Source organism: Anabas testudineus, chromosome 6 (genome assembly GCF_900324465.2).
Source record: "Anabas testudineus chromosome 6, fAnaTes1.2, whole genome shotgun sequence".
Taxonomy (NCBI): domain Eukaryota; kingdom Metazoa; phylum Chordata; class Actinopteri; order Anabantiformes; family Anabantidae; genus Anabas; species Anabas testudineus.
The window spans coordinates 18,240,817-18,255,911 of NC_046615.1; the positions used below are offsets into that span (position 1 = coordinate 18,240,817).

The 15,095-nt window shown below is 38.6% G+C and overlaps 1 protein-coding gene across 1 annotated transcript in view; it reads left to right on the plus strand.

Annotated features, from left to right (window-relative positions):
* kcnq1.2 (potassium voltage-gated channel, KQT-like subfamily, member 1.2) overlaps positions 1-15,095 on the plus strand; it is a 134,609-nt gene that overhangs the window by 2,008 nt on the left and 117,506 nt on the right. The window contains exons 2-6 of the mRNA XM_026364583.1: positions 7,689-7,779; positions 12,555-12,681; positions 12,848-12,926; positions 13,037-13,133; positions 14,244-14,384. Coding sequence (XP_026220368.1) covers positions 7,689-7,779; positions 12,555-12,681; positions 12,848-12,926; positions 13,037-13,133; positions 14,244-14,384 — 535 coding nt within the window. The remainder of the gene's footprint in view (positions 1-7,688; positions 7,780-12,554; positions 12,682-12,847; positions 12,927-13,036; positions 13,134-14,243; positions 14,385-15,095) is intronic.

Consider the following 15,095-nt stretch of genomic DNA (forward strand, 5'->3'; position numbering starts at 1 on the left):
CAAAACACACCTCAAATACAGTTGAGGATGAACCTTAAACTCATAAAGTTGTTTGATTCTTCCCAAACCATCCACTATCCAACACTTGGAACCCCCTCTGCAGTGATTTACCTCCATTATCTTCAAGTCAACTATTAATTTAAACACAGCATAAGCCTAATGTAAGGTCATTAAAAACTTTCAAACCTCAGTCCGTGTGAAACTGCAGCATCAGTCTTCATCATGTCTTTAAATATGACCTTTCTCAGTCGGAGTTACATGGAAACACAGCAGAGATTGTCTCTTCTATTGTATGTCTCTTTTGTGTGCCTTACATAGCTGATAATCCATCCCAGCAGTAATTGGAGCTCAGAGAGGAGAGAGAACCCGAGCCTGTCTTTCATTTAATATTAAACTCTTCTGACCGATCCTCGCTGACACTCCTTTAAGTAACTTTTACTTGTCGATGGCTATTGCCAGTGGCCATCTATTCTTCTGGCCTCTTTACAGGTTGGCAGGGAAGAAGGGCTGAATAAAAGGGCTTTATCCAGAACTCATGACAGGCCTAATAGGTCTGCTCTAATAGGCCTGCTCTACATTAGGATGACACACATGCACACAAACATCACACAGCACACACACACGCACAGGTGGTTGCTTTATTCATCACTGCTTTTATTGTGCTGAAGCCTGGATCAGCAACATTTCCACATCTGCCATTAATTTCAGCTGACACAACACTGGACATGTTTCCATGCAGACACAAGCATGAATCCACCATCATGCGTACACAGATGTGCAAATATGGTTGGATTGCACAATGATGTGAAGTGAGGAAACACTCAAACAAATTGGCTTAGCCAAAAATGATATCCAACAATCACACCAAAATAAATCTCTACAGTACAGATACAGTAAAGTTTGATTTATGTGTTTTTGCCGCAACAATGTATTATCAAAAATTCTAGTTGCTGGACAGAATTGAAATATGTAACGTGACTTTTATAAATGACTACAAATATCCTGATAATTATTTAATGGAAGACCAATTGCAGAGAGCTGATGAAATGGTAAACAACAGTACTCCCTCAATCGTACATAAACAACCTTTACTTAAACAGAATATGTTAAAAATCACATTTGTCCAACATAAATTCAGACTCAATGAAAGACAAACATAAATGCACATCCCACGGTAATAACAGCAGAGTTGGTAAGAGTGGGTAGAAATCCCTTGGACTTGGGACAGCATTCGTGGACATGTGTCCGAAAAGAGTCTTATGCAATGGCACATAGACGTACTAACACACAGGCAACCTGCGGCAATGATCCTCTTCACGTTTGCGCCACTCACTCTGAGTCTTTTACATAAGCTAAGTGAATAAACATGTAGGTCTCCATGATTTCTAAATGCCCTTCTCAGACAGCAAGCAGATTACAACAATAACCCTTGGACCTCTTATTCAGCAAGTGTAACAGTTCAGTTTTATGTGTTTAAGATAAAGGTATACACAGTGGGAACACATCTGAGATAAAATTAATAGACATTAAATCTATTCATTTTTCATGCTTGTGGTTGTAATCAAAATATTATCTGTTAAAGTTATTTTTTACTATAATGCCATTAAGGTTAAACCACAATCATTTAGCTGCAGAGGAAGCATTGCTCATTTTCTGTTCTTGAAAATGCAGTGGACCAGAGGCTGTCTGCACAACCTGGTTCCATTTTTTTTTTTTATGTGAACACATGATTGAAATGGCTAGTGAATCCTCTATTTTCAGGCTTTCCCCTTCCATCTACATGGAAAGTACAGAGAGGAAACCTCCAGCTGGACATCTGCTTACAAGAGATTACTGAAGTATACAGGAAATATAAAGTATTGAAAATATTTTTGTCATACAATTTTCTCCTGCATTTGAAGACTTAGACTCTAAAATCCAACGTTTATAATCACTAGGAATAGGTTTGCCTAATCCATTGTCTTGTCATCAAAGTACATGTGCATTTAAACCAATCTTCACTGTGTTCTTTTCAATGGTGTGTAAATTTATTGTATAGTTGTTGACTGTGCGTGTTCTTGATGCAGACTCTGACACATACGTGTCAGTGTTAATGAATGCTGCTGCCTCTATTGTGTGATACCCCCACTAACTACTCCTCTTTTCATTCATCTTGCTCTTCACCCTGTAAGGAGATTTGCATTATTTTCCAAGTATTTGGGGGACAAGATGATAGCTAAGCCAGGATGGAATATCCATGTTTGTGGCCCGTGGCTGATGTGGTCTAATCCAGCATAAGCTCTTCCATGGGAGGGGTGGGGAGAGGGGTCAGTAAAGAGGGCTGCTCTGTCTCTGACCATGCTTGTTGCAGCAGTCATGACCAGGGCAATTTGTGTGCTTGTTCAAGTCACAAAACCTTTTTCATGTTATTTCCAGCCTTATACGACTATGTAAACATACTGGAAGCTAAGTCATCCAACTCGCATGGAGCAGAGATATCATGGGAGCATGAACATGCAGACAATGTGTACAAAAGTTAATACTTGACACTGCTGCAAACAGAACAGTGCTGCATTATGTCTGTTAAAGCATTACCGGCTTTAACAGACATCACATAGAAGATCAGCTGAATATCGGATCAAACCCACTTATCTTTTTACCATGAAGATTAGAAACAACAATATGTTTCCAGCAATAGAAACACTATGACAAACTGAACAGTGGCTTGCTGGGAAGCTACTGCAGGTGAGGTTTTGGCTTTGAAAATCCAACCAAAAGAAATCCATCCTGCTTTTCAGAAGGTGGCAGTAATGGGTCTTTCATTGTTTGCCAACAACCCAAAGAGCATAAGAAGAAGAAAAAGAACATGACTGACGCTACAGGTGGTGCAGATACAGTATATGTCAGTGCCTGAAAACACAGTGAGTGACTTGGTGAAGGTAGGTTGATTGCAAGAGCTCATGTATTTATATATACTATTTTAAGATGTAGTAGAGATACATGTGTTGGTTTGCAAGGTTAGCAAAGTTAGAACATTGAAAGCTACTGTTGGATTGTGATAATAAACCGTCTTAAATACAATTCTACCATAGTGAGCATAAGTAGCATAGCTTTCTGTGGTTTACATTTGCATGGTAATTGCTAACCCTAACCCTTGACGAGACCTTGGAGACTGCACACATACATTGATTGTGTGTGTGCAGTTTAAGAGCATTGAGAAGTGTTTATTGACAAGGAAACCACCTGATGACTCCAGCCATGCCCTCACTACAGATTGACTGTAGGCATTTGATACCACTTTGCTGTATTTACTCTCTACATCTCAAAAAGCTTTTGATCCAGAGCATCTAGATGATCTGAGTCTGGTAGTTTGGTTAAAAACATGTATCACCAGCCAAGCAAAGGTTACCATAAGCTGATAAAACAGGCCACATGCCTCAATTAGATACGATGAATAAAAGAATCACCCATTCAAAAACAGTATGGAGAAGTGGGTCAAAAATATGGTTAGGGTAGGGATAGAGGATGATATCCGCCGCCGACTTAAATGAGATTAAGAAAGGGTTAAGACTAAGACATCATGTAGGCTAACATTCAGATTGGACTCCTGTGGAAGGAATGCTCACTCAACCTTTGGCACATACTGTCACTTAATGTATTAATAACATCTATTTAAACACAACCAGCCAATGTTAATCCACAAGCTAAAAGTGTACCGTGGTTATGTTGATTGGCTAATATCATTGGTCACTAATCTTTTATACTGATGGAAACAGTCCTCAACTGTCCTCAGTTCATCTGCGTTATAGCTGCAGAGACTGTGGGGATGGACGTACTTGTCAAACAAAGAAAACTTAATGAAGCCCAGAGATTAACAGGCCACCGGTGTTGGAAAAGTTTCTTCTGCTTCAGTTGTTCACACTCAAAGCTGTTTAGTTTTCAGTTGCGAGGGTTTATGTTTTGTAGGTTTCTATTCAGTGCAGTGTGCGGTGTGTGGGCCTGGTGCAGAAACAGTGGGTTTGTATATTCCCTTTATTAACGTGCATGCACTAATCTGCAAGGTTGAACATGTCCCGTTCTTGTCACCTGTATTTTGAGATGACATTGTATGTGCTCTCTGTGCTTAGGCAATTGCTGTTACCTAAGCTTATATTGCCTTAGTTTCACAGTTGATTGAGAAGAGGGTTTGGTGTGGTTTTATGCTGTGCTTATTTTAGTGAAGCTGGACAGATCTGCAGTCAATAATGCTCACTAAAACCCCAGCTGTTTTGTTTTAATCAGATCCAAGGGGTTTTGGCCTGGCTAAATAAGCTAGCCGCATGCTTGTTGGTTGACTAATGGTTGTGAGTCCTGTCCGTGTAAACACCTCCTGTAGTGTCAATGCATCAAGCTTTAGGACATGACATTAGGAAAGTGGTACATTTCTCAGCTGTGTAGATCTCCACGGAAGAGCAGTTTTAAACTAGCAGCAGCATTGTACATGCAAAGTTTAATACACCTGAGTCACTGAAGATAAATGTTATTGTAGATGTACTGTAGGACATGGACATGGATTAGGATATATAGTTAATATGAAAAAAAAAAAAATCCTTTATCATCCTAATCCTGATCTGCTGATCTGACTGTGACATATGGGCGACCTCAGTTGATAGGACATTTGTACATGAACCCCAGGATTGGTGGATGAAATGCCATTTCCGTTTGGCGGAGAAGAAACATAGACAAGACACTGGGATGTGAACCCTTTAATACAGCTGCCCATCCACAAGACTTTTCCCGAGGGTATTAATAAAGTATCAGTTATATTAATTATAATACAATATGTTTTTAAGAATGGGGGCAGCTATGTATACTCCATCAGTTTACTTGGACAATGTAAAATATTTTAAAGTATAGTATGATTGTTTTAAACATAGAGTTGATGTGTAATTTTATTTATTTCTGTTTAGGTTAGCCAAATATCCAGAATTAGCTGAAGTCCCGTGCTTTACTGCCTGTCTAGTGAATTATGACATTTATCCCAATGCTGGTACAGAAGTGGAATCCCAGGGATATTGCAGTGCACTGTTATCCATATTAAACAAGACGATCATTGTCTCATGCTGAATGAAAACACACAGATTAGATGACTTTCTCGATGACCTACATGGCTATGACATCATATTTCTGCTTATCCTAATAAGATGATCATTTCAACATTGTGGAAATGGGTTTTAAGTTGACTTTACCTGCCCTCTCTGTCTGGTTTCTTCTGAAAAGGCCGCTAATGCCACTGCCTGGAAGCCTGGTAGCAACATGTAAGGCAATGCTCTACCCACTGGTCAGTTGCTGCGCATCAGTTCAGTATACTACAGCAATATTACTACAGCATACAGCAGATATCTTTATTTGCACTGCATTTGTGTACGCCACACATGCACTTGCCCAGTTGAGAATATGGTGAAGGATGACTCATCTAACCAACCAGCACCTATTCACTGCAACCCGTACTATCCCTCTCTATGTAGAGAGTTAAATAGTGTGTTCTTATGATGGTCTGCATTGACATTCTTGGTCACCTGGGGAAGAGTTGTCCTTCTGTTTTTTATTATGTATTGCACAATTACAGAAGCATTGCATCTGGCCCCAATAATGAACTTTCTTTCAAAGTCACTTAGATCATTTCCTGTTGGCATCTCGACTCAAAATAGGGATTACCTGGGCTGCTCAGCACACCACAGATCATGATTGGGTATTAATTGTTCGTTTATACCGTGCAGTGCACCTGTGTTGAAGCATATTCATTTCTAATGTTCCTCCACTCATTTATTCAGGTTTTTTCCCTTTAATTTGTGTTTGTGTTTGTGTGTGGTGAGCAGTAATCCTCAGTAAAATCACTGTCCCATCTGGCCAGCGTATCAGTATGTGTATAAGGGGAATATTCCTTTAGGGGTCTTACCCTCCAGCAACCCACTTTTATCTTATGCTTATCCCACCACCTGAAATAAGCATTTTTTTAAAATTCAGCTCACCTTTAGCTTTTTCTTTTTTAGCTTAAGCTTTTTCTATAAATTAACTGGATCAATATCCTGAGGGCTCCATGTGTGCTCACGTGGTTATCTGATATTATTATTATTATTATTATTATTATTATTATTATTATTATGCATCCCTTGTGGCAAATAACCTGCTGGATTGTATACATGTTTGAATTATTTTGTACATTACATGAATTATATTTAACAGACATTTACATAACCCTCCCAGCATATGGCATGTAATCCATCTTGTCATACACAGCACATCAAAATGTACCCACTGCTGTGTTTTTTTTTTTTTTTTTTTTTAAGTGAGCTTGATCATGATGATGACGCATGCAGACTCTCTCATTTAAAAGCACTTAAAAGATGTGCTCCAAGGATTATTTCTGGGGTGGTGAAATCGCACACAACTGATTCTGCATGGTCAGGAAAGACTAAACAAAGCCCCTTACAAGCTCCTTTAGAATGAATACACAAATGAAATGAAGTCTGCAAATGTCTTAATGAATGTTAAAGTTACCCATAAAAAGTAGAATTAAAAGTTTATAGTATTTTGAGTGAAGTGTACTTAAGTATCACAAGAACATGCAAGAGATGCTTCATTTAGAAACTAAAAAGAGATTTCATTAGAAACAATGCAATTAACAAATTAAAAGCAATAATTTTTTTTTTTTTACCATGTAATAATTAGTTAAACAATTTAAAAGACATAACAATCAAAGCATAACTGATCTTCTAACATTAATTTTTATGATTGACTATTATTATGGTAATTTATCATTATTTATATAGATATTTTTGAATTATCTACTCAGCAGAATATACGTCTGTTTCTGTTCCACTTTACAGGTTTATTAATTAGATGTTTGGGTAAAACATATTATAACGCACTATTCTCTGGTTTTGTGATTCTCTAATGTGGGAACTGGCTCCTTCTGTCACGTCAGCCCGAGCTGAAATATCTAATAATAATATCATCACATAAAGTCTGGAAAGATATTATGGATGCTTTTTTATTTATTTAGAAAACAGTATGGTGATGATAACGGCTAATAAAGAAAATAATCATTGCAGCCCTACCTTGCTTTGCCACATGACTCCTGTGCTTTCTGCTTTCTCTCATTTTAACCCCATCTCTCCTTGTTCCCACCTCTCCCTCCATCCTTTTCTTTGTCGCCTGCCTTCATTTAGGTGTGCAGATAGTGGATTTCCCACTCACGGTGCTATTTTTGTAGACGATGTATGTACACTGGCAGATGGGCCGACTCGTCGGAATGTTTTACTGTTGCCAGGAGATTTGGAGACCTCCTGTCAGCTGTTAATACAAGCAGATTGATGACAAAAAGAAAAACAAAGTTCGACACACAAACGGCTCGTTCTTTTAATTTTGTACCATATTTTATTGTGATCAAAAATCTACTCGATGGGCTGGTTCACATGTGCAGCAAAGTTAATAAACTGTTCTCAGAGCTGTTCTTCTTTTTCCCTTTTAAAAATGTCATTAGCTAAAGTCAACAGATTTGAATACTGTGTCACACCTTCTGCCGCCTCTCAGCTGAACTCCGACAAAAATGTAAAATTGAAGAAATTAAGTCTTATTTGCAGTAATTAAAATATTTCTGCACTTTGTTTCTGCAACCGTGAGTGATATGTGGTGACTAACTGGATAAACTGTATGTCTCTCAACAGCTTCCTTATGGTCCTGGTGTGTTTAATCTTCAGTGTCTTGTCAACTATAGAGCAATATGCAGAGTTTGCCACTGGAACGCTCTTCTGGATGGTGAGTAGTTCCATTCATTAATACACATTATTATTATTAGTAGTATATTAAACTTTTTACAACTTAAATAGAACTGGACTACATCAAAACACAAACTTAATTCATGTGGGCTGCGACTGCCACTGGAAACTACAAAGCTAAATTAACCACTTGAAGACAGTTATATACCTTTCATTAAACTAAACAGTTTTTTGTTGTTGATGTCTTTTTTTAAAAGAAATAATTAAAGAAGCACTAAGAGATGTAAAACTATTATATTTCACTGTAGTACTCTCCTGTGTCCACATGATGGAGACAGAAGATCTTGTCTGGGAAAGAGCCTACCCGCCATCTTACACCTCAGCCCAAATATATTACAAATCTCAAAAGACTAATCACTTTTAGTTATTGCAAATGCTGTGATAAAACACTTGCTAGCTTGTTTTACATTTACCCTTTTACATTGCAAGTCCTTTACAATAATTTAAGTGAATGTACATTAGTAGCATGGGAATGTTTAGGACCCATTGTCAGGAGCCTGTTGTGATGACACCAGTTTTGCTGAATCTCTTAGCTCCCCACCGACTGTACTTGCTGCTAAATTGACTTTTTTGTGGCTTATTAGGCTATTAAGGCTGCTAAGTGATGCCATAAATCCAGGGCTTGCAACAGGTAGAGAAAATTATGGCTGCTGTTTGGAAACGCTACAAAGAGCTTGCATCATCTGTCTCTCGCCAGCACACTGTGAATATAAATACGCATGTAGCTACCACACACTTGCACACAGTTTACTTACACAAAGGCAGCACTTACGCAGACATGGACACACACACACACACACACACACGTACCACCTCCTGAGTCTTGGGGGCAGTCAGAGGACAAAGTGGACACTGTGTTCTGTAAACTTTTGGCCAGTGCCCTTTGAAGCCGTACTATCACGGTTATTCATTTATTTATACTCAGGAAGAGCCAGATACTCTCTATCATTATCGCAGATTCTCTTTTTCTCTCTGTTTTCTTTTTCTATCTCTCTCTCCCTCCTCCATTCACTCTTGCAATCAGGCCCAAAAAGAGAAATTAAAAATTCTACATTACTGATGGCCTTTTCTCTCAAATTGTTGAGCCTTGTTTATTTGTACACCTGCCTGTGTGTTTTTGTGTGTGTGTGCGTGCATGTGTGTATATACAATGCTTAGTTTTAGTTCAGTAGTAGCTGTGAGATAAGAATCTCTTATGTGTAAAGTGTGTGTGTGTTTCATTGGGTGGAGCTGTGTATACATGATGGAGTTTACTGGTGTGAGTAGCTATAGTTTGGAAGTTCGGGGATAGCTGATATCTGTGAATCACGAGTGGCTTGTTTTGGATGGCATAGGGGACATTAGTCCTTGAGGATATTTGGCCTTGACGGCGACTGCCAAAGTAAAGCCATGCTGGGCAGGAGGCGCACACACACACACACACACACACACACACACACACACACAGAGTTATACACATTCATCACGTGGATCTCTTCTTTGTTCTCTCTTCTGTCCATGTCTTCCTCTTTGCCTTTTATTGTGGCCTATATTTGTCGTTATGAAACTACAATAACTGAGAATGCTACAAAATGTTGTAATCAAGCAGACATATTTTAAAATCTCTGTGTGATTACAAAGCTGAGCATCGCTCTAAAAACTTCAACTTTAAAAGTATTTCTGCACTGCCACCAAGGCTGCACAATAAGCAACATCTCTACACTACGATATGGTTTGGAGCATATCTCTAGTGAAACAAAATTAATTCAACAACAGTTACATAACGTCCATTCTCCATGGGATTTCCCCTATTGACGATACTTCTAAAACCCCATTTTTGTTTGCATTTGAAAATGTATTTGTTATGAAAAGGACATAATTTTTGTTTTTCTAGAAGTCTTAAAATGCATGGGCAGTATATTGGGTTTAAGCTTTGTACAAAGAAACTAGCAGCTGGAAAGTGTAGTGGTAAGATCGATGTTGGAGGCTGGCCTACCTCCAGTAGGGGTCCTTAGGCAAGACCTTCTTATCTTGCCTTTGCCGTGTACCTTGTACCTCACTTGTAAGTCGTTTTGGATCAAAGTGCCAAATGACTAATTGTGAATTGTAAACTAAAAGTAGACCGAAATTAACAAGGAAACTGGAATACATGTCAAAGAATTCACCTACGCTGTGCTTCTAATGGACATAAGCATAGTCAACCAAAGTACAGGTAAAAAGAGTAAATCATGCTTTACTTTAAATAGTACAGAATACAGTAATTTAAAATTACTTGTACTTCTTCATTCACAGTTCATTAGACGGCCGGTACGATGTAAGCTGAATATCTATTAAATCACAAATCGGGAATCCCAAAACAGCTGCAATTAAAGGAACAAGGGCATGTGAAGAGTGGAGAAAAGATGTCTTTCAATATGTACTTCAACACCCATTTTACTATGAAAATATAAAAATCAAATTAAAAGATTCAGGGAAAAAAAAGTTTGATGATTAATTTAGCCATAATTTTAAAAGCCCAGGTGAAACATGTGAACACGAACTCTGTTGACTGATTTCTTTACAGTGAACCAAAGTTATTTTGAACAATGATGTTCTGGCTTTGAAAATCCACGAGAATTGGATCATGTTCAAAACACATCCTGACGAACGAGACCCTCCAGCAGCAAATATTTACAAATTAAATGTAGAATTAAATTATTTGAGAGTAGATTAATGAGATGTAAGAATTTTTGTCGTGTGATATTAATTAACTTCAGTGATTTTTTTTTTTGTTTTTCATTTTTTGGATTTCGCATCACTCATGAGCTTCCAAAGCTAAGGGGAATCTAAAAATAATGAGTGCCTTTACATGTGTGTGTGCCTTCACCTCCCTAGTTGTGGGACATGCAGATAAAGCAATCTAATCACATTCTCATCTGATCCCGTAATTCTCACGCATCCTCTCCGAATGAGCTTCGTCGTTGTCGTCGGCTTGAAGAGATTATCGCTGCACCAACAGACAGCTGTTTTCAGTAAACATATAGTTGCCAGTTTCAGATACACATACAAAAACGCCCCAACATCTGGGTGACCCATTTTATGGGATTATTATGACTAATCCCTTCAAATTCCCCAAATTCATGTGTACCTTTGACTTTCAAACGTTACCTAGTTGTCATAATTGCTAAGCTCGGCGAATTGGGGTCCTGTGAGCATTTTATGCTGGTGTTGCTGTTTTGGTTTGACTGTGTGGTAAAAGACATATATCCAAAAATAACATTATAATCCTGCAGCTAAATTTTGAGTGTTGAATAGAAAGTTTCACCTTGTTTCTCACTAATAGTTGAAACTTTGTACAGGCCAGAATTCAATTAACTTAGAACTGTCCATGGATTTTAAATTACATAGACACAGGGACATGAAACATAGCGTGTTACTTTTCTAAACAAACATAAAGCCCAGTGCTAGCTCATCCAGTTAATCTGAAATGAATGTTACAGGGACCTCTGGATCACTGCCCACATCTCACATTTGTTCTGTGATCCAAATATGAATGAATAAAGTGAAACCAAATGGCAGTTTAGTTTAATTATCAGGCTATATTATAGAGATTTATTGAACCATATCTGCCTGCCTCAGTCTTTCATTCCCTCTCTCTTTCCTTCCCTCACTTTGTCTTTAAGTCATTGACACACAATCAACAATTCATTAGGCTGAGTAAGGAGTACAGGAATCCCAGGCCAGACGACTCAAGCGCAAAATCCTAAGCTGTAAACATGGTTAATTAATCAACAGGAGCAAACTAAACATTGAGAAAGCTCTAAGTAGGATCAGTCCATCTGCTTTATCTCTATGCTAAACCTTAAGTGGGCTTTAGCTTAATAAATAAAACTGTTCTCATCACTTCTCATGCTAAAGTATCATAAAAAGCACACGTCTTTGCATTTTCTCTTTGTGCTGATACTTTTACGAGTCTTATGTGATTGACAGGTTATTGTTTTGGGGCTCTCTGGTGCTGTGTTATTGCAGCAGGGATTATGGTGTAAAGTTTCATAGAAGGGGGTGGTCAGGTAGCAGCAAGTTCAAGCTAAGAGCGAGATGGCCACCCACATGGCCTTAGGTTTTAACTGACAGTATGGTGGTTAAATATTATGAATACACAGTGGCCAAGATGATGATCTCCCTCAGACAAGCTTAATGATTCCATAGAGATACGTGTCTGTGTGTGTGTGTGTGTGTGTGTGTGTGTGTGTGAGTGAGAGAGAGTACATCCTACAAAAACAAATGCACAATGGCACATACTATATTGGAACATAATAAAAGCAGTAACCTCACCGTGGTTGCAGCTCAAAGTCACACCTTTTGCTATTTTTAAGCTGCACTGCAGAAAGCTTTAGTTTTGTATTAATGTCTCTCTATCCATTGTTTAGCCTTCTTATCTGTTAGTGTGATGGCATTTCATCTTGTGGCTTCAATCATTTAGACATTGACCCTGTGTCAATATAAGCTGTCATCAGCCGTGTTATCAAGCTCCATCTTTCTTCGCGGGTGGTTGGGTGGTCCCGGTACTACGGGACCACCTCTGTGTCTCTTTCTTTATCTCACACACCTGTCATTACGCACTCATATCATGCTGTAAATCTTGGTGATTGATTATAATGGGTTTACTGCTTTTAGATTAGTGTTAATGCACAACACTGTGATATCAAGGCTTTTAGAAATGATACCTTATCTACTTCCACATTCTCTCGTCCTGTTTAAGTAACCATTGCTCTGTGTTTGCATTGTTCTCCACAGGAGATTGTGCTGGTGCTGTTCTTTGGCACAGAGTATGTGGTCCGGCTGTGGTCGGCAGGCTGCCGCAGCAAATATGCCGGCATCAAAGGACGCCTACGCTTTATCAGGAAGCCTATATCAATCATAGGTGCGCCTGGCATTTTGTTTAGTTTCCATTTAATGCAGCAGATGTCGTGAATTTTTCATGTAGATCAACAATTTATATCATTCAAGCAATAGAAGCTTTAACTTAGCACAAAGTTTCAATAAAACTTAACTGACTTCAACCTTGATTAGTTGTTTCCTTCTCACAGATTTGATAGTGGTCATCGCCTCAATCATTGTGCTTGGTGTAGGATCCAATGGCCAAGTGTTTGCCACTTCTGCAATCAGGTAGATCAAGAATTTTTCAATCTGCATTTAATAATTACTCACACAGTAGCCGGACACAGATGAGACGATATTGACAAGCATGATGGATGAGATTGTGTTGTGTATTGCAGGGGCATCCGTTTCCTCCAAATCCTACGCATGCTACATGTGGATCGACAGGGCGGAACTTGGCGTCTCCTGGGATCTGTAGTCTTCATTCATCGACAGGTGGGTGGAAAATGATCTGTGTCATGAATCACAAAATCACAATGCCCTAATCCTTACAAACATCTATATACAATATATACAAAAACACTCGCCTACTGAGTTTCACCAAGTAAATAGTTAAGAGTCTGGTTAATAGGTTCCAGATATCTCACACAGTGAGGTCATCTCACTATTATAATCCACAGTGATAATGCAAGGATTCACTCGGCTCAAATCGTAAAAGAGTGCTTCAGGGAGCATGACACATCATTTTCACACATGGATTGGCCACCACAGAGTCCAGACCTTAAGCTCATTAAGAATCTTGGGCATGGGGGGGGCAAGAAAACATTTCACAGCAATTTGATCCCATCACCAATAAAAGAACTCAAGTAGTCAAACCAAAATGTGGTCCAAGAAATATTACAGTAGGTTACTACTGTTTTATTTGATCATTTGGAAAATGTAATTTATCCTTGTGTAGCATTAATTGGCTTCAGTTTAATCTTTATGTGCTTGGTGCCTACAAGTTGCTTTAATCCTAACATACTTATTACAACAAAGCTGGTACATGCACACATGTGCTCAAATAAGCCACAGCAGACCTGGCTTTATAAGGAGAAAAAGAGAGGTAGTCAAGGTTTTTTTTCCTCTCTATTGTATCTGGGTACACTAGTTTCAGTAGTTTCTCAGGCCGATGCTCAATGAAGTCAGAGGATGAAATGTTCTTTTCTTAATCCCTGAAGTAGATTGTGTCAGGAAAATAAATGTTAAGATGAATCCAACAAGAGCTTAATGTGATTTGTTGCCACCTCCCTGTTGTCAGATGACCATTTTATCAAATGTTCTGCTCTGTTTAGTGGAAATATATTGTGTTTAGCTGTGTCAATAAGCTGATGGAATGGAGTAGGCTAAGCTTGTTAGGATGTGTGCTCAGACTTCAATTAGATTTCAATGTGCATTCACATTTGGGCTTGCTTATCATGTTATTGGAGGTCAGCAACTAAAACTATGAGCCCATTTCGAATGGCTCTTGTGTTGGCAAACAAGTCATATTTTTTTAATACATATCTTCATATCCTATCATACTGTACCACATTTTCATAGTGTTGTTTTTGATGTGTCTTTCAGGAGCTGATTACTACCCTGTACATAGGTTTCCTAGGCCTGATCTTTTCCTCCTACTTTGTCTACTTGGCCGAGAAGGATGCTGTAGATGAGGAAGGCAAGACAGGGTTCTCCAGCTACGCTGATGCCCTATGGTGGGGTGTGGTAAGTCAACTTAACTAAGACAATAAAGGAAATACTTGGTGTAGTAGTCAAAATATGTCCTCATTGCTGCTTTGCGTTGTTGCAATATAATTTCTGAAATTATTGTTTTGCACTTCATACATACCTTTTATTCTTATTTGAATTTCCCTGAACAATAGCTTGCATACAGGAGAGGCTGCATCACATGCAACATAAAAAAAATCTTTCTGAAGATTTGTAACAATTTATCTGTACAATACACTCAAGTAGAGTCTTAACTGGAAAAATGCAGATGGCTGGCCACCCATAGTTAGGCCACTTATTAACTGCCTTGTGTTTCTTTTCTCCTCATTGGTTCTTCATGTAGCATGCATGTGTCGCTACAACACTTGACACAGAGGAGGGTGTGTTGATGTTTTTCGTGCGTAGACGTGGTTTTGCCCATTTCCCTCTGTGCAGAGGCTCAGGTTTCCAGAGCAGTTAATTAAACATTTGAATTGAAAGTGCAACGTAATGAGAAACCTATGGCAGCCTTGTGCAGGGGATCAGCGTGCCACAAAGAGACGGTAATAAACTATTCACCTCTGGGCTCTTAGGCTCAAAGAACTTTTAGAGCACCAATATAAAGTGTCAGTTCCCTTAATTAAAACTTTAATTGTGGGATTACTACCTTTTATGTAACGAGGGTTAGAAGGGTCACAGTAGTCCTCACCACTCTATGAAGAGCTGAAA